The sequence below is a fragment of the Manacus candei genome, unplaced genomic scaffold, assembly GCF_025592945.1.
Source record: "Manacus candei isolate 608988 ecotype Guabito, Panama unplaced genomic scaffold, ASM2559294v1 h1tg000049l, whole genome shotgun sequence".
Classification (NCBI taxonomy): domain Eukaryota; kingdom Metazoa; phylum Chordata; class Aves; order Passeriformes; family Pipridae; genus Manacus; species Manacus candei.
The window spans coordinates 2,862,237-2,880,748 of NW_026138097.1; the positions used below are offsets into that span (position 1 = coordinate 2,862,237).

At 38.4% G+C, this 18,512-nt stretch overlaps 1 protein-coding gene across 1 annotated transcript in view; it reads left to right on the forward strand.

The window, feature by feature from the left end:
• LOC127476169 (amphiphysin) overlaps nucleotides 1-18,512 on the forward strand; it is a 117,479-nt gene that overhangs the window by 74,558 nt on the left and 24,409 nt on the right. Inside the window, exons 6-14 of the mRNA XM_051798734.1 lie at nucleotides 1,182-1,289; nucleotides 1,667-1,752; nucleotides 3,350-3,425; nucleotides 4,320-4,402; nucleotides 7,007-7,145; nucleotides 8,596-8,724; nucleotides 13,543-13,650; nucleotides 16,913-16,936; nucleotides 18,487-18,510. Coding sequence (XP_051654694.1) covers nucleotides 1,182-1,289; nucleotides 1,667-1,752; nucleotides 3,350-3,425; nucleotides 4,320-4,402; nucleotides 7,007-7,145; nucleotides 8,596-8,724; nucleotides 13,543-13,650; nucleotides 16,913-16,936; nucleotides 18,487-18,510 — 777 coding nt within the window. The remainder of the gene's footprint in view (nucleotides 1-1,181; nucleotides 1,290-1,666; nucleotides 1,753-3,349; nucleotides 3,426-4,319; nucleotides 4,403-7,006; nucleotides 7,146-8,595; nucleotides 8,725-13,542; nucleotides 13,651-16,912; nucleotides 16,937-18,486; nucleotides 18,511-18,512) is intronic.

The following is an 18,512-nucleotide window of genomic DNA, read 5'->3' on the forward strand; positions in this document are numbered from 1 at the left end:
CACATCATGTGGTGGGTGAGCAATTGGCTCATGGGTCAAGCACAGAGGGTGATAGTGAATGGGGTAACATCAGACTGGTGACCTGTCACTAGTGGGGTTCCACAGGGCTCCGTCTTAGGCCCTGTGCTCCTCAACATCTTCATAAATGACTTGGATGCAGGACTGGAAGAGATACTGAGCAAGTCTGCAGATGACACAAAACTGGGAGGAGCTGTTGGCTCCCTTGAAGGCTGGGAAGCCCCGCAGTGACACCTCGACAAATGAGAGGACTGGGCAATCACCAACCATATGAAGTTCAACAAGGGAAAGTGCTGGATTCTGCATTTGGGATGGGGCAATCTTAGATGTCCATACAGACTGGGGAATGAGATGCTGGAAAGCAGTGCCACAGAAAGGGACCTGGGGGTCCTGGTCAGTGACCAGTTGAATATGAGTCAGCAGTGCCCTGGCAGCCAGGAGGGCCAACTATGTCCTGGGGGCCATCAGACAAAGCATCACCAGCTGGTCCAGGGACAGGATTGTCCTGCTCTGCTCTGGTGTGACCTCACCTTGAATATTGTGTGCAGTTGGGGCACCTCAATATAGGAAAGATATTAAGCTGTTTGAGAGTGTCCAGAGGAGGGCAAGGAATGGTGAAGGGCCTTGAGGGAAAGCTGTATGAGGAGTGGCTGAGGTCACTTGGTCCATTCAGCCTGGAGAAAGGAGTCTGAGGGGAGACCTCATCACAGTCTACAACTTCTTCATGAGGGTAACAGGAGGGGCAGGAACTGATCTTTTCTCTGGTGACCAGTGACAGGACCTGAGGGAATGGCCTGAAGTTGTGTCAGGGGAGGTTTAGGTTGGATATTAGGAAATGGTTCTTTACTCAGAGTGTAGTTGGGTGCTGGAACAGGTTCTCCAGGAAAGTAGTCACAGCACCAAGCCTGACAGAGTTCAGGAAGCGTTCAAACAATACTCTCAGGCACATGGTGTGACTTCGGGGATGGTCCTCTGTGGGGTAAGAGTTGGGCTCAATGATCCTTGTGGTCCCTTCCAACTGGGCATATTCTGTGATAATAATTCTGATATGAACAGCAAATAAGGGAGAATAAAAGTAAGTCTAAAATTTAATTGACAACGTAAGTAAAGTAGCTTTTAAAAAAGTGCTCTTCATCCTTACTTTCGTTTCTATCCCTGTACAGACTCGCATTGCAAAACGAAGCAGGAAGCTAGTGGACTATGACAGTGCAAGGCATCATCTAGAAGCCCTACAGAGTTCAAAAAGAAAAGACGAAGGCAGAATTACCAAGGTAGCACGAACAGAAACATGCTGGCAAAAGACTTAGGGAACTTCGGTGGCTTTTTTTGTCTGTGCAGAGACAGAACAATTTGCTCTCTTAGAAGTGGAAATGATATCTTGAAGTGTAAATGTATATTGAAAACTTCAGTGCATGTTGTGGACACAATGTCTTCTACAAATGAGTCCTGTTTGAGCCTTAACTGTCTCTCTTGATGAGACTGAGGGCACAGCAAATCCTATGTTGGCCTCTATGGCATGAGACTGAATCACATCCTTTTTAAATAAAAATTTTAAAGGACCCACCAAAAAAAACCAGACAAAAGTAATTTTGGCAGGTTTTGCTATGTTGTAGTGATTGCAGAAGTAACGCTTTTCATTTTGGTTTAGGCAGAAGAAGAATTTCAAAAAGCACAGAAAGTGTTTGAAGACTTTAACACTGACTTACAAGAAGAGTTACCATCTCTGTGGTCACGGTAAGCCTAGACAGATATTGTCTGCAAGGCCTAAACGTGGACTAAGGAAAGGGAATGAGGGGATTTTAATGAGCCGATAGAAAATGCATTGCTGGATTCTTAAAGATTGCATCCATTGTCTTTTTGAAATAATAAAAGGAAAACTGTATGTAAGTGCTCCAAAATATACTTACTGTAAGTGCTGATTTTCTTCAGTGTATCACTGAATTCACATTTCAGATTCATCATCACTTCACATTCATTACCATATCTTCATTCTGAGGTGCAAAAGGGTCTACATTTTGTGAGTAAATAACTATGATAGAGCACAGAATAGTCTACGGTGATTTGGGTCTACTTACAGGTCACTTTTTGTTATAACTACGTCAGAATACACGTCATACTTTTGCACTGATTATGTCTGTGATGTAAAAGGATTTGATGGCATAGATCATTCGTTCAAGATGTTTAGTCATGAATTGTGTTTATTCAGAAAGTGCAGACAATATGAATGGGAGAACAAAATTGGTAGAAAAAGAAGCATCTCATTAGTGTCCTGTGTTCTTTAACAGTTGACAATCTGGAATGGAAATGTATTGTGAGTCACTGAAGTATCCTTTGTCTTTTATGCCTTCTAAATGAAATCCTGTTTAATTTCAGATCAATAGAGTGTTTTCCTGCTGTGTTTCTGCCTATTTCAGTTGAAAATCTTCTTAGCACTTCAAGATATTTGTTTTATGGGCCTACTAAGAGTAAAACTGCATATGAATGATTTAGAGTAAGGACCCTTTTGTTTCAATATGTGTTGCCCACTAACTAGTCTCAGGGAAAGGTACAATTTAATTTGAGCAATAGGCATAATTTAGAAACCAGTTGCTTTCAGAGTCCTTTATTTTAGTTATTACAATTCTTCAGGAAGAAAATTGAGTTGACATTTTTCAGGCTTATTTTTATTCCAAAGATTACTTTTTTAATAAAAGTTGAGGGAAATCACACATGAAAGTTTTAAATAGGAAAAAGAATAATACAAAACCTAAGAAAACACCTTCTGCTTCTGAAAGGTAGAAGATTTTTGACTATATGTGCAAAAATGTCTAATCTGTATTAAAGTATTTTCTCTTTCATACGTGTGCATGTGTTTCAGGGCTGATTTCTTTAAGGAGGACTGAGCATGGGACACCCAGCCCTGGGCTATACTGAGCTGTATACATTAAAGCTGACCCCAGAAGCAACTTCATCACCTTGGTGCTGCAATAGCATCTAGTGTGCTGTCTGGTGGGAGATGGGCTGCCCAGAGCACCTTGCCTCCCATGTGCTCATACTGCACTTGTGACCATCCTTTTCCACTCTTCCCTTCTCTAAAACACGCTGAAGGCCTCCCAGTCTGTAGTAGTCTCAACTTGGTTTACTGTTTGGTGTGAAATATGATGTTTCTCAACATGAACAGAAATAATCATGAACAAACTAGTCTGAAATTTTGACATTTCATTCAGTTATTTACTTTGCTGAGAGTAATAGTCAAGAATGTTGCTTGTAATCTGGAAATTAATTTACCTTTGTGGGGCTCCCACTCATATCTTTTATTCTCTTTTACCTTTCTTTGTGCTATCCTTTATAGACGAATTGGCTTCTATGTGAACACCTTCAAAAATGTATCCAGCCTTGAAGCCAAGTTTCACAAGGAAATAGCTTTAGTGAGTAAAAATTACTATCTCATGTATAATGGATTATGATATATATGCATGACAGCAAACAGATGTCTTGTGGTAAAAATCTAGCAGAGGCACATGTGCGAATTTGCCGTAAGTACAGATTTGTAGTATAACCATTGTATTTATTTCTATGTGTCATATTTGTTCTCTCCTTAAGGGAAGAGCAGCCCCTACAATTTTGGATTATAGTGCCTTATCACTTGTAGCACTAAATTCACTTTCTACTTTGCTAATTTATTGTTGCCTTCAGTATTTTTACCATGTCCAATTTCTAATCACCTCTTTGCTTTAATCAGTACAAGAAAAACATGTCAAGCATTCCCTTCAAGTCTGCTATATATATTGTCAGCAGTGCAGCATTATATCTGTGACTGTTAGGCAAATCAGGTGGTTTCAGTGAGGATCTTTTGAATGTGCCTGGCTAAGTGGCAGTGTATTATCTATAGTAACCTACTAATTGGAACCAAAATTTTTTTTAAAAACTGGCTTTACGGAAGTGCTATGTAAATTGGGATTAGGTTTTTGACCGGAAAAACATGAATTTTCTTGGCTACCCATGTTGCTCTAAATTTCCAGTGACCTCCTTCATCAGACTTCACATAGCAGTCAGGCACACTTATGAACTTGTTTGCTGAAAAACAACTTATGTTTTTGAAGAACTGCTATTATTTTTGATTCTATGGATTTTGCTAGGTTTCCATTTAGGCTTTTGTTGTACATGGCACTGAGAATTTTTGAAAGGATTTATACTATAGTGTAAAGCCATCAGATTATATATTACCAGGTTATGAGTTATCAGACCAGATTTATCACCTGTGTTTTTAATCATGACTGTAGTCATTCACGTAAACTCAGGCAAGTGTTTTGTTTTCACAGCTATGTCACAAACTATATGAAGTGATGACAAAGCTGGGGGATCAGCATGCAGACAAGGCCTTCACCATTCAAGGGGCACCAAGGTGAATTTACTGCTTTTTTTTAATGAATTACATTGCAGTAGGCTTTGTGGGTTTCAGCATATGTAGCAATCACCTACACCATGTGTAGCGATTGCTGCACAATGTGGTGATGAGTGTTGTTTGTTCAGGATGATAGATGAAGGTACCTTGGATGAAGTTCTTATCAATAGGAGTAAAAATGCAAAGCACACTTTCTCACCAACTTTTTTTTGAAAAAGGCCTTTCACCAAAAAAAAAAAAGGAATGAAAGCTGTTTCAATATAGCCTAATTCATTGTAGACTGTTACACCAATTTTGCAGCAACCAAGTGTGCAGCTTATTTATTCTCAGATACTTGGTTTACAGCAATGTTGCTAACTCTTACAGTTTTTTAAAGCCTTGAAATATTTAGATGTGTTTATAGCTCCTATTATAGGTGAGAATCCCAACCTTTGAAAGTCAGCTTTTATCTCTTTTGCTCATGGGGAAAAGTCAAGATCTGAGGGTGCATCATAAAAGCAGAAAAGCTGAAGTAAAGAGAATGTCACAAAATACCATATTTTTAAAGGCTTTCAAGAGAAATCTTATCTTAAAGCACATGAGCAAAAAGAGTTTAAAATAAGATGGTGCTTTCTTGAGGTCAGTGGATGCCAGTACAGTATTTTGATTTTTTGCTTTTGACAAATAGCCTTTCTGCCATAATTTGATCTTGCAGTACTCTAATAGTGATATGCAGAAAAGGTTAAAATTGTAAAACAGTGAGACTTACCAAGACGCAGTGGTATTTGGAGTTAATACATAAGGCCTGAATTTCCATTCAATCTCAGCTAATCAGAAGCAACCAGAACAGTGTTATAGCTACTGCTAATTTGCTCTCAAACTGTATTTAAATTAGCAACAATTAAGACTGACCAAACAACATAACATCTGCCTCAAACATATGGCAGTTATTCCTACATTTGTTTTAATCTCACTTTGGAAGAACAAAGAGTGAAATATTGAACCTTCCTCCCTAATGCAAAATTTAGAACTACTTTATAAGGACATGACAAAAATTTGTGTTTTGGATTATTTCAGTGGTAATCCATGATAATATGTGTTTACATAGTGCCTCCAGAGCTGTTAGCTCATGCATAAACACTTCCAGCCCCTTTAGGATGGATTCACAAACTGGACTATGTTTCCATAAAGGATTTGTAAAATACTTTTGTGAGATGTAAAATAATGTAGTGTTGAGAGATTTCAAACAGTTTTTGTAAAAAAACAGATATTTTGTCCACCTGTCTCCTAGACCACGTCCAACATGCACATGCTTGTTCCTACTGAATTACTTATTCCATTAATGAGAAGATAATTTTTGCTGCAAATAACTAGACATACATTAACGCAGTGTTATCTCAACTTACTTTAAAAATGCTTTTTAAAAATGCATTATTTTTTCAGTTTCTATGTTACTCTCTTTTGCTGTACCATTCACAGAGCCTTATGTGAAACTCTGGATAGATTTTGACTTCCATTATTAGTGATGACTCTCTAAAAGTCTATTATGGAGTGGGTCTTCATAAGATAAAACAGCTTTCCTTTTTAGATGCATGAGAATTGGATACTAGACAAGTACAGTAATATTTCCTTTAAAGAACTGTATAAAAAGAAAGATCCTAAAAACTTGTATGCTACTGAATGTCCTGAAGGTAAATATTGTATCTGGGAAAGAAATTTCTTAATGACTGATTATTTTTTCTCTTTTAATATTTCCACAGAAAGAGGTGGTGAGTGTGAGCTAAACTTGTCCTTTCAAAGAACAAATTTTTTGTGTTAGACTTATGTTTATGCTGTGGTCTCAGTCAGGTAGTGCTTCTGCTTTCCCTGAAGATGTGTAGAAGTCACTCTTACCAAGTACACATTGAGTGCTGTAGTTTATAGCCTCCCTGAGTATAAGCTTTCAGCATTTTTAGGTAGCTCAACATTATCTCAGTGTTTGCACCAGGTTCTTTCATTAGAAGGAGCAGATGTGTTCTTAGGACTTCATCAGATCTTTTCTTAGTATCAGCAGAGCTCTGTTGAAGTCACTTTGCTGCTTGTTTATAGTTGTGGTGAGTTGTTCTTCTAAATTGTGATATGTTTATAGTAATCTTGGCTGTGTTTTATTGAAACCTTTCTGAAGTTGCTGAGCTTTTAAAATTATTTGCATTATTCATTGTTATGCCTTCCTATGGGCTTTTTTATCTTTAGAGTCTTTTATTCTGAGAACCGTGTGAAATGAAGACAATAAATCTTTCTCACATTTTATGATAGTTATAAACTTATAAATGAAATGGTATTTCAAGTACAGAATCTGAAAAAATGCAGGTATGCTTTTTCCTTCAAGTTATAATGATCAGGTAAACAGATGTTCCAAAAATCAAGATGATTCAAAATTAAAGCTTCCTTTGACACTGTAGATAACTGATTTTTAATTGCATTTAATTGCAATTTTAGTTTCAATCATTATAAAATTACTTAGTTCATCTCCAGCGTGTACTGCCTCTTGTGGTCACTGGCATTACATCAGGGATGCAGTTCAACTGTTGCATCAAATTGTCAAGGATAAATCAGCAAGATATATATTGCTTTGCTTCTGTCTAGTGATTCAGGTCCACTCCGCTTTGCAAAAACACCGTCACCACCAGAGGAGGTCTCTCCCCTGCCTAGCCCTACTGCTAGTCCCAATCATATGCTGGCACCAGCATCTCCGGCACCAGCCCGACCTAAGTCACCCACACAGGTAAGCGAATACCTAGCAGGAGAAGCTGGCCTGTTGTGCAGTGAAAGATAGCTGAGATGGTGGACTTTTTATCTAGGCTGTGACCGAGTAATGACAGGGAGGCCACTGGTTCTGTTGCAGTCTGTTCTGTTCATTAGTTGTTCATGCCTGTGTCATGACGTGAATGGAAAATGGTTTTTATATAAGGGGGAATGAAGAATTTTTAAGGTGCCTGGTGAATTGGTGGGACTTGCGGTGACAAAGCAAAATACTTCATTAAAAGTTGCATTGTCTCTAAGGACCCATATCCCAGCAGTGACAGTTGGAAAAGCCTGTTTCTAAAACCTCCTTGTGAATTTCTGTCCATTATATATTTCTACTCTTCATTCATCTTCAAATTTATGCTTACCCTCTGAAAAATTAGCCAATGATATCACTGGTCTGGCCAACCTCTAAAACAGTAAATAATAAAGCTAGCTTAAATACTGCTGTGCTAAATACTGATAATTAAAGTCATACTTGTTGTTATTAACTGGATTGAGAAGTTTGACACTGTTGGAATCACTATTCTCACCAGTACTGGTAAAAGAATAATCAGTTTCATGCATCAGTTTCATCTATAGTGTACATGTGATACTTCATCAAAGACTTGTGTTGTTGTTGCAGATGTTTTTGGAATTGGGATAGCTTCTGTGATGAATGCTATTTCTATGCTGGGCACACATCAGAAGAGGTTTAATTTTGCATTCATGAGCATGCTTCTTTTCTCTGGTCTCCCAAAAGAGACTGTCTGAATATTCATCTGGTAGGACTCAGTCTCATTGGTGCCAATGGTGTTATATCACCATACCACCTGAGGATTATTTTATGGATTTATTTTCTTGATATTTTGATAGATTTAAAAATTATCCAATACTATTTGGTATTATTCCAAGCAATTAGTTTGTCACAGTTATGCGAATCTCTGGAGAGCAGGGAGAATTAGTAAACTAAGCACCTTTGGTTCCCAGAAATTATATGGTCTTAGCATTAAGTATGCTTTAAAAGTAGCAACAGGTGGGCAGGGACAAAATACCAAAGCTAAACACAAATGAACTCAAGAAGCTGAAAAGCTGCAGAGACTTGATTCTGTGCAGTATCATCCTTCCAACTGTGGGCTGCATAGGAGAGCAAGTGTTTTGCACTGTGTGCCCTATTGCAGCAGAAAAAAAACCCAAGAATTGCTTTTATATGAACTCTGATACTTTGAGTCTGAAGCAGTTTGAAATATAGAGTTGTTTTGCTCTTCCCACAATGTTTATTTCAAGGCATTTGGTGGTGAACAACTAAACAGTTCCTTTCAACATATGGCTTATTCCCATGGTTTATTTAGGGTGAAGCAGTGGAGATAAAAACCTAAAACACTTTGTTTAGGCCTATCTTATAGCTTTTATCCCTGAACTAATCTGTGACATTTTTGCTGTCTGCCTAGCTGAGGAAAGGTCCGCCAGTCCCACCACTGCCTAAGCTCACACCCACGAAGGAGTTGCAACAGGAGAACATCATTAATTTATTTGATGACAATTTTGTCCCAGAAATCAATGTGACAACCCCATCACAGGTAAGCTTCAGTGAATGGTTTACAGGTCCAACCTTGTAATCACCCTAAGTTCTCCAAGGTAGTGCCCTTGGGGCTGATCTTCAGTAGAAGGGAGGAGGAGGGTGCAAGTAGAAGACAGAGGCATAATTATCATTTTCTGTATTCTTGAAAGGGTGTTTTACCATATGGTGTTTTATCTTTGAACAAGTCACACATTATCACTCAAAAGGGCTAACACTGCTAGCATACTGAAAAAAATGAGACATCTCCTGAGAGGCTTGACTAAAAATACTGTGAAACAGTTGTGTTTGAGATTTAAATACATCCAGGTGGCATTATAAGCTGAGAGTTTATCTAAAATGCTTTTTTCTAATCCTAAGCATCTCAATGGAACTTTACAGTGATCCTTCTTTATTTCTGTTTCCTTCATCAAAATCATTAAAAATATTCCTTTTTTCTTTTGAGTGTTTTTTTAAAAATGGAACTTGGCTGGTTTTTAGAGGCATAAAAGGCTGCTTCAGCTGGCTTATTCATTCACTTAGTTTTGTTCATTGAAACATTACACAGACGAGAAGTAATCAAAATTAGTTTTATCTCATTATTCCAAAATTTTTAAAAGTTGCATATAACAAACAGAAAAGCCAGAGTTGTGTCAAGTAAGTCTGTAAAATTTGTATTCAACTGTTCAGCTTTTACATAGTTATGGTTAATTGCTGGTTGTTCAATAATGGACCCTTTCTGTTATGGTAATTGCAACTCTGAAATCTGAGCTTGTGTCTGATAGACTGTGGAGAAATATGTAGATCTGAAGCTTATTCAGAATGTTTATGAATTTTTATTTTCATGTGAATCATTGGTTTTGTACAAATTTGTTTGACAACACAGGAGAATGTAGGCACAGCAATGAAAAAGTTATTTTATACAAATTGACTATATGCTGCTTTGTTTTCTTGGGGAGGGGAGAAAGAGGCATTGCTGTCTGTAGGGATCTATTTGGAAGAGAAAAAAGTTATTTATAGTAAAGTCCCCATGCAATTAAAGAATTAAAGGCAACTCCTAGAATGCAGCTGCTGCTAGGCATTCCTTCTGAAGGGAGATGGCAGCTCTGTTGCATCATTGTACCCTGAGTTGACTACTCTGTTCGCATGAGCCTGGACATCAGTGGTAAAGAGTTGGTGTAACCTGTGCTAAATGTGTCTCCCTGCATTAAATACTGTATCCAACTAACATTCATATGTCAGACCAGCTGGGGAAGCAGAAATGGAACTGGTTTTCTTTTCCATTAAGAGATGACACTGGAACAGGGCTTTAAATGAGTGTAAGTCACATTTCCAGAATATTTACATCCTTTCTATAAGAGATTGGCATAAAAATGGAATGGGATGATAAAGGTGGGGCATGCTTCTGAGAACTGAAATCTTTTCCTTGTCTCTCAAGGAAAAATGGATCTCCCTTCAGTGAGTAATTTATGTCCTTCCCTCCTCTGCAGTCAATGACTTGGGAATGACCTAAACTGTTCATTCCCTGGCCACCTTCTTGTGAATCATCTGCATATCTCTCCCCACAAAACCCACCCCCATCACTAAAACATCCTTAGTGTATCTGAGGTCCCTGAGTATGTACAGACATACCCAAATAAAATGATGTATAGATTTTGTATCCTGCTGTAAGAGAACCAGTTATTGAAAATATATAGCATGGAATCCACAGGAAACATTGACTGATTCCTCTTGGTGCTTATGGCTTCTCCTATACTCCCAAAGCCCCTGTTGGGCAGTATGGAAGAAGCGCTTAAGCCTGCAGAGCCCGCTAATGGTGCAGGACTTCCCGAAGGACCACTATTGGTGTCCCAGACACTGCTCATGCAGAGACACAAACCCAACAGGCTGAAGAATAGAGCTTTGCTGCTTTAATCCAGTGTTTCAGAGCAGATTACGAACAGGCAGAAGACTTTTCTTCTCTGGAACATAAATATTCTGTAATTTTTGTTGTTCCTCCTTCTTTACCAAGCAGTACTAATGCATTTGCTGTTGTGCAAGATGCTGAAAGACAGTTCTGCTTGATGCTGTTGAATATTTTTGCACCGATTCAACAAAGAAACTCACATGTCCAGGTTATTCACTGTCAAGAATGGATTTAATTACTGCTAAATAAAAGAAAGAGGTGAGAAGATGAGATATCTGGTTGACTGGATGAAAGAGTCATTTGGAAATGAGTGTTCCTTGTTTTTCTTTCATTTTCTTCACGTTTCTCCCTAGTGTCCAGTTACTAGCTTGGACATTGTAGGCCTCTATATGCCCTCTACAGATACTTAACATGTCTGAGTGTGTCAGACTCCTCTGAAGGGAACTGCTAAGGCTATTTTAAACCTTTTACAGACTGTGTGCAGAGAGGGGGTAGCAGTTCTGGTACTTCCTGCAGGTTTCTTGTGCCTTCTCCATTCCTTGCACGTACCTCACAGGTGTACAACTTTGCTTCTGCCACAGCCACCTCTTTCGAATGTTTCATTTATTCATGCTTTGTCATGCTATGGTGGAATAAATACAGGATGTTTCGCAGACCTCCCTGACACAGCTTTTTCCCTTACTGAGGGATTTCCCAAGGTTCCTGTTTCTCCTACATCTCCATGTAATGTGATATCTTAGGTACTCTATATGTTTATTTGGGCCTTTGTCACTAAAATTAAGAGAAGTGTTCTCTTCATTTTGTTCTGAGGGTTATGGGTGATGATAATTTTTGCAGTCAATACCCTGTCACTACAGATACCTTACCTGTCATCACGCATGGCCTAAGTAAGACCATTCATTGGATTCAGTCCTCAAAAGTAGCAACTTCTTTCTCAGACCTCATTGAAAGATAATTAACATGTCTCCATCCATTTCTGACTATATGTCAGCAAATGCTGTGTTGTTTCATCAGGGTGTATGATCATATGAGCATTAGTGCCCCAAGGGTGTATGTGATGAAGTCTAAATGCACTGGATGGAAGGCATGTCAGAATGAATATAATGAGGGTTACTGGTGGGAATGGTGGGTTTGACTTTTTAAAGTGCTACACTATCACACTGGCTTCAGTTTGTCAGAGCAGTTATCCCTCATCACTTGTGGCCAAAAGCAGAGGCCAAGGGAAGAAGATAAAAAAAGGCAAGCAAAGTTGATACTCTTGACCTGCCCTTCTACTATATTCTCCCAGCCTCTGGTCATTTGCAACTCAGGGGCTTCTTCAACATGATTTTTACGTATGTAGTAAGCCTCAACAGACTATTTTGCCACAAATTTATTCAATCTTTCAGCATGTGTACATTTTTCGCATTCACACTGCCTGAAGACAAGGAGATCCCCAGCTGAACTCTGTGCCACATGAAGCACCACCACCTTTCTTTATTCTGCATCTGTCCCCATCAACTTTGCTGCCATCAACCTTCCTGCTTTGGAAGAATCAGCGAGCAGCCAAACCTGTGTGCCTCTCGCGCTTGTATAGACCCTGCTCATATCATCCCTAGCACACCTCTTCCAGACTGAAAAGTTCCAGGTTACTCTGTCTTTCCTAACATAGGGGCTGAGGAGCTATTTTGACTATGCTTGTAGGTGACACAGAGAGCTTGGGTGTTTTGTGGCATAATGGAAGCCATTTATTACCTAACTCTGAACATCTATTTACCAATAGTAAAACTAATTTGGAAAGTTTATATTCTTAAGTGTTTTAATAATAGAAAGGCTTTGTTCATTTATTTTACTATCATTGTCATCATCATCATTATTATTATCTCCTAATTTTACTGGTTTACTGCCCTGTTGTTGCAGACTTGCCCTGTTGTACAAGCTTCTCTCACTATTTAATAAAAACTGAACAACTAGCAGTACCAGCCTCCTTACCAAGACCAAGATGCTTACCTAGAATATTTTTAATTAGTGATAATTGCGTCTCAGCTACAGTTTCAAGCTAATTAATATTTTACATCGAAGCACAGGTTTGTTCAGGTTACTTTACAGCAGGAAAGACCTGTATCCCATTGAAACAAAATATATATATTTCTGTTGACCTGAGAGGCCTTGGCTAATTTATTAATTGCTAACAAAAAAAGACTCTACCATGTAATCCAGTTTAGTGAGAACGTATCGTAGAATCATAGAATGGTATGGGTTGGAAGGGATTGGAAGGGACCTTAAAAATCCTCTAGTTTCAACCCACCTGCTGTGGGCAAGGACACCTTTCACTTATCCAGGTTGCTCAGAGCCCCATCCAACCTGGCCTTGAACACTTCCAGGGATGGGTCATCCACACTTCTTTGGGCAACCTGTTCCAGTGCCTCACTGTTCTAAAGAGATATTTCCTAAAGTTTAGAGCTAAGGGCAACATTAAATGTAAGTAAGTGCTCATGTTCAGAATTGAAATTTAATTCAAAGGCATTTATGTCCTTCTGTATTGGCTTTTTATTAATGTTTGTGTTTGGGGGGAGATTCACTTATTAGAATGTATGAACACTGTGTGCCATTTATGTAGTCTTTAGTTTTGGTATCTGTCTCAAAGCACTTTAAAAGGACCTTCACAGTCAAATAGTGTACACTCAGCACTTTTTTGAAAGGATTGTGATTGTTTAGGCTGGAAAGGCAAAGCTGTACTGCAGAGAAATCAAAGGCATCATAAGAGTTAATCTCCTAAAATTAAAAATTATACTAAAGCTCAGGATAATCTTCAGAGCTTCTCCCCTCCTGACATGCACAACAGCTAGTAAGTCTGTGATATAATTATTTTCTTCTTGCGCCTCTTAATATTTTACTGCCCAGGGAAGCTTTTGAAAGATAAGTTTTTCAAGAATTATGTTTCTCTTCTAACAGAACGAAGTACCTGAAGCTAAGAAAGAGGAATCTTTGCTAGATTTGGACTTTGACCCTTTCAAGCCAGAAGTTGTACCAACAGGAGTTAGTCATTCACCCATGTCTCAGGTATCTCTTTGCCTGGAGGCAAAAGCACATGAATGCAACATGCTGTGTTTGGTAGCAAAGATTTGTCTTGTGTATTAACAGTGTATCTGCAGTGTCTGAAAAACTTTATCTTCCTCAGAGGCTCTGTTCAACCATCTATATTTCCCCCTCAGTAACCTTGTACTTGATAATGTACTGGAATGAGAGTAAATTGTCAGGTGGTAAAATGAGATGTCTGCCGATGAGAATGGTTGCTGGTACCTTGGCCTGGACTTTGGCATGCTGTTATTTTCCATCTATAGAATAACTCTTAGTGCAAACATTATAATTCTCCAGTACTTGTTTTTCTGACAACTTCTCTGACCTGACCTTGATTCTTCATGTCTGGAGAGATGCCTCGGGGGACCTAGGTCTCGTGGAGTCAGCACGCAATTGCTTTGCTGTGATGGAGTTTCTGTACCAGGCAGTGGAATGATCTGAATGGTTTTACTATAAATCTATTTAGACCTAACCTCAAGGAAATTGAGGATATGGAATAGGGTGTTTCCTTGTAGAATGTTGTATTATAGAAATTCTGCATTTAGTAGTAATATTTGCCATGGTAGTTTCTTGCAGCAATATAAAAAAAAAAAAAAAAAAAAGAAAAAATGTGAAAATTAATAAAAAAGGCTGATATATTAAGTTGCTGGTATTCAGTGGCTTACCCTACAGGACCTGCTGTTTTAAAGTCCAGAATTCACCCTCACTGCCCAGGGGGCAGATAGTAAAGTGGGGAAGATCTCCTGGCCAGAATCGCTATATCCCTGTCTTGTACTCAAAGAGACAATATTAATACATCATTAGCAAGACCTATTATCCCTGTGGCTATCACTAATCTGGCTTGTTCTGTGAGATGTGAGAGGACTAATCAGCTGTTCAGGAGTGCAGCATTGGGAAAGGAGTGAGAAGACAAGCAGGTTTAGGGCTGAGATAGTCCTGATTCTCTGCTGATCTCTTCCTCAGTTAATTAATTTCTTATTTGGCATGCAGTGCTAGTTATGTAATGAGGTCTGTAGTGATCTCTCATGGGATATGCACTATCAGAAAAATGATGCATTGTCAGCATTCCAAATGCTATGAAATTTCTCACTGAGATTTGCTAGAAGTGTCATTCTAGCAGAAGCTTTGTGCATTTTACTTGGGTTTTTTTTTTTCTCCCTCTAAACAGGGAAGAGAATGGGGAAGGAGAATGAATTTCCTTGGCATTTACCGGTGACAAAAAAACTTTAGGTGTAGCTTTGCTAACTACCCTTTCAGCATGTTTTGTAATAACGCTTATTTGAGCAGTGGGATTGTTAAACAAAAGATATTTAACTTTTGTGACAGAACACATTTGTTCCGACATCATATTGTACAGATTGTAGAAGAGTTTATTGGTTTAGTGAAAAACAGTTATTTTAGATTCAACTGTACCATATAATTCTGTATAGAAAAGTACATTGTAAGTTTTCATCTAGGTACATAAGAAGCATTCACTGAGCCCCTTCAGTCTCTCCTCTTCTTTCACCTTTCCCCCTAACGTATGTATATGAGAAAGGATGGTCTGCATCCACAAGAGCATATGAATGAGTCAGAGCACCATGTCTTTAGAAAGGAAGACAACCCTGTGTCTGGGTCTTGGTCTCACTGGATTTGACAGGGTCAGTGCTGTGGCAACATAGACAGAATGAAACCTGTGGTTGCAGACTTTGGAGAGCCTGAGCTTATAGAGAGATTAAGAAGAGATTAAGTGGTGTGTATATATTTTGTGTGTGTGTAGCTTTTGCCTCAGTCATGGATATTTTCCATTCAGCAAACTGCTGAAGAAGTGATGTGAAGACACGAGTAGTCATCTGTGCATGATGCCTTGGGAGGCCTGGTGTGACTTCTCTATTAATAATTTAATTAATTACCTCCCTCCACTGCTCTGCCAGGGTGATCAAACCACAGTAACTGAGCCCTGGCAAGCCCTTCCTCGATTGCTTTTCTGTTTCTATGGCTGCTTCAGAAGTGACCTTTCTAAACCTGCCTGGCTCTCTTCTCTGTTTTCTAGCTGTGCTCTGTCTCACCTTTCCTCAGTTTGTTCCTTCCCCCTTGTGCTCAAAGTTGAAAGGAAAATGAAAAAATGGAAAATGAGCAATCTCTCTTTTCATGGTAGTTAGACATTTAGGGTTTGTACCATTTAGCCCTTTAAGAACAGACCTGTCATTTTTCCTTAAAGCTGGAATGCTCAGCTAATACTGTTACAGCAAAGTAAGAACACACACTTTTGAATTGCATCTGCAGAAGCAGCACATACCTGGACTTAAACCAATTTAAAATGAATGTGAAATGGCTCTTGATGTTAATATGCTGTAAATCTGAGTAGTGAATTATTACTGTGTCTTTTGCTCATCAAAGCAGTTGTTCAGAGAACCATTCTGTCCTTATAAAATATGAAGCAGGAGAGAAAAGAAGCTAAATGCATCAATCCTTTCTCTCACACAAATGTTAGATGTTACATTCAACATTTGCAAATGTTTCAGTTTCACATTTTATTTTATGAATATCTTTAGGTTTTGAGGTTTTGTGGGCTTTAACCTATGTGTGAATATAGTAGATACATTTTGAAGCATCTCAGACAGCTTTTGGGGCCAACCAGCAGAACTCCTTCTTATGCGGTGGGATATAAATACTTGGCATGAAGTCTGCTGCTTTTCTTTCATCTGCCTATTTAGCTCTTCTGTTAAAAGTCACTAACATTAATTAACCAACTGGACAAAAAGAAAATATTGGTTAACTTTCTTGTTTTCTTTCCCCAAAAGTATACTGTTTTCCTTTCTGGTGCCAGAGTAGTGAGAAAAAACACCAGTGGATAGTTGGATCATTTTTTTACTGGCTAGAAAACTTGACCTATGTAAGCTTGTTAAAGCTGACACCTTGCAGAGGCTCCTGTACATGTTGAAAGTCATTCAGTCACCAGCTCGGAATCTGGCCATTACTCATGCACGTGACAATGTGAATTTGCTGGAAAGCAACAACTACTTTGAAATAGGAAATAACACAATGCATTGCATACTGCCCATCATGTATAACCAAAAAGAGTATTATGCAGATACATGCACACACGTGTGCACGCATGTGCTAATATGTAATATGTAATATGTATGTATTATAAATATGCATATAAATAAGTATTATCTTCTTAGTTAATGCACAATGTTTGGATATACAGTGTATGAATTATATTTTTCTCACAGCCTCTTTTATCCACTCCTTTTTGCAGACATTGCCATGGGATCTATGGACGGTAAGCCTGACGTATATATTTCCGTGCCTCTGATTTTGTAACAACCTGAAGTCAAATTTACAATGCTTCTACCAAAAGACAAGATAAAGAATTTATGGAGGATGATATTTTCAAGTATATGAAGCCACTGTTGCTTGGCCTACAAAACCTAAGTGATGTCAGTAATCTAGGCTAGTAAAATTCTCAGTCATTATAGCTAAGTGTGTTGCTTTTACTATGCCTGAATTACAGGTATTAGAGTGTAATAATGGATGTTAATCACTTGTTTTAATTACCTGAAGGTGTAGTTCCTCAGGACTTTAATCCAATGGACAACCATTTTCTCAAAATTCAGGAAGGAAGTGAGAATTTTGTTTGTGGGCATACAGTGAACTGGACTTATTCACAGAAAAAACCTGCTACTGTAGGAAATTGTATGAATTCTTCCTTCTTCCTCCTCGTGCCAAATCAGATACAATGATCTGCAGGAAGGAAACAACTCATTTTTGTGAGCTTTCTTTTGACTTTATGTCATGGAGTTAGCTGGGTTGACTTGACATGGAGTCTGGTACTTTCATTTTTGACCTTTTGTAGCTTCAACCAACACAGAAATCTGTGAATGCTTGTCATATATTAAGATTTGCAGCACTGTTTTGTGAACAAATACCATATGTGATGTATATTAAATGTTCGTCTCTTTCTATCGAGTCAGGTTAAATAAAGCCTGAAAAAAAATCACATATGTAGACTACCCAGAATTTCAAGGCTGCAAATATCTAGATCAGCTAAAATATTGAGAAGTGTTGTGAATGTATTGCTCTAATCTTACATTAGATAGCTTTAACAATGTCTTCTTTTTGCAGTTTTATTTATAATATTTTAATATTGTGTAAGTATTCTAGATTGTAATTATTTTTCATCTTTGCTTTAGTTTAAAAAAAAAAGTAGTGGACTTCACAGCTAAATGTTTGAAATTAGGGATACTCATTGCAAAGTTTCTCTTAATAAGTTGAGTGCATAGTAGTTGTTGAACTTCCTGGGAACATTTGTATCTGTTCAAAGTGGCAATGTAGACAGCAGGTTTGTGACTCAATGCCTTACTCTGTGTGGATGTAAATAATAGATAATGGAGAATCAGAGCTGCATGCTCAGGGTCCTCGCTATTGCCTGAGTGATGCAGTGATGCCTGAGTGTAAATACAAGCCCCACTACTACTTGCATTGCTTCCTTCCTTGTCACTGTCTCACAGAGCAACTTCTCTTTTCAATAGAGATGTAATAGGATTCCTGCGATAAAAATGTCAGTGACTCACAGAGGAAAGCAAGATGTGACTTTTTTAATAATGTAATGCAGAGGGTTAAAATTCAAGGGCCTGGGATTAGTCTTCTGTGGAGTGGAAGGAAAGAACCTGTTGCTCCTTCCCCACACTGGTAACTCCTGGTTAGGGAACTGCTAATTAATGAACTGCTGCTGTAACAAAGTACATCATGGTCTTCTTTTCTGTATATGTATATATTTATACGTATATCTTTATATTCATGACTTTATATGTATGACTTTATTCTATACAGACAAGCAGTGAATTGGTGCAGCCGGT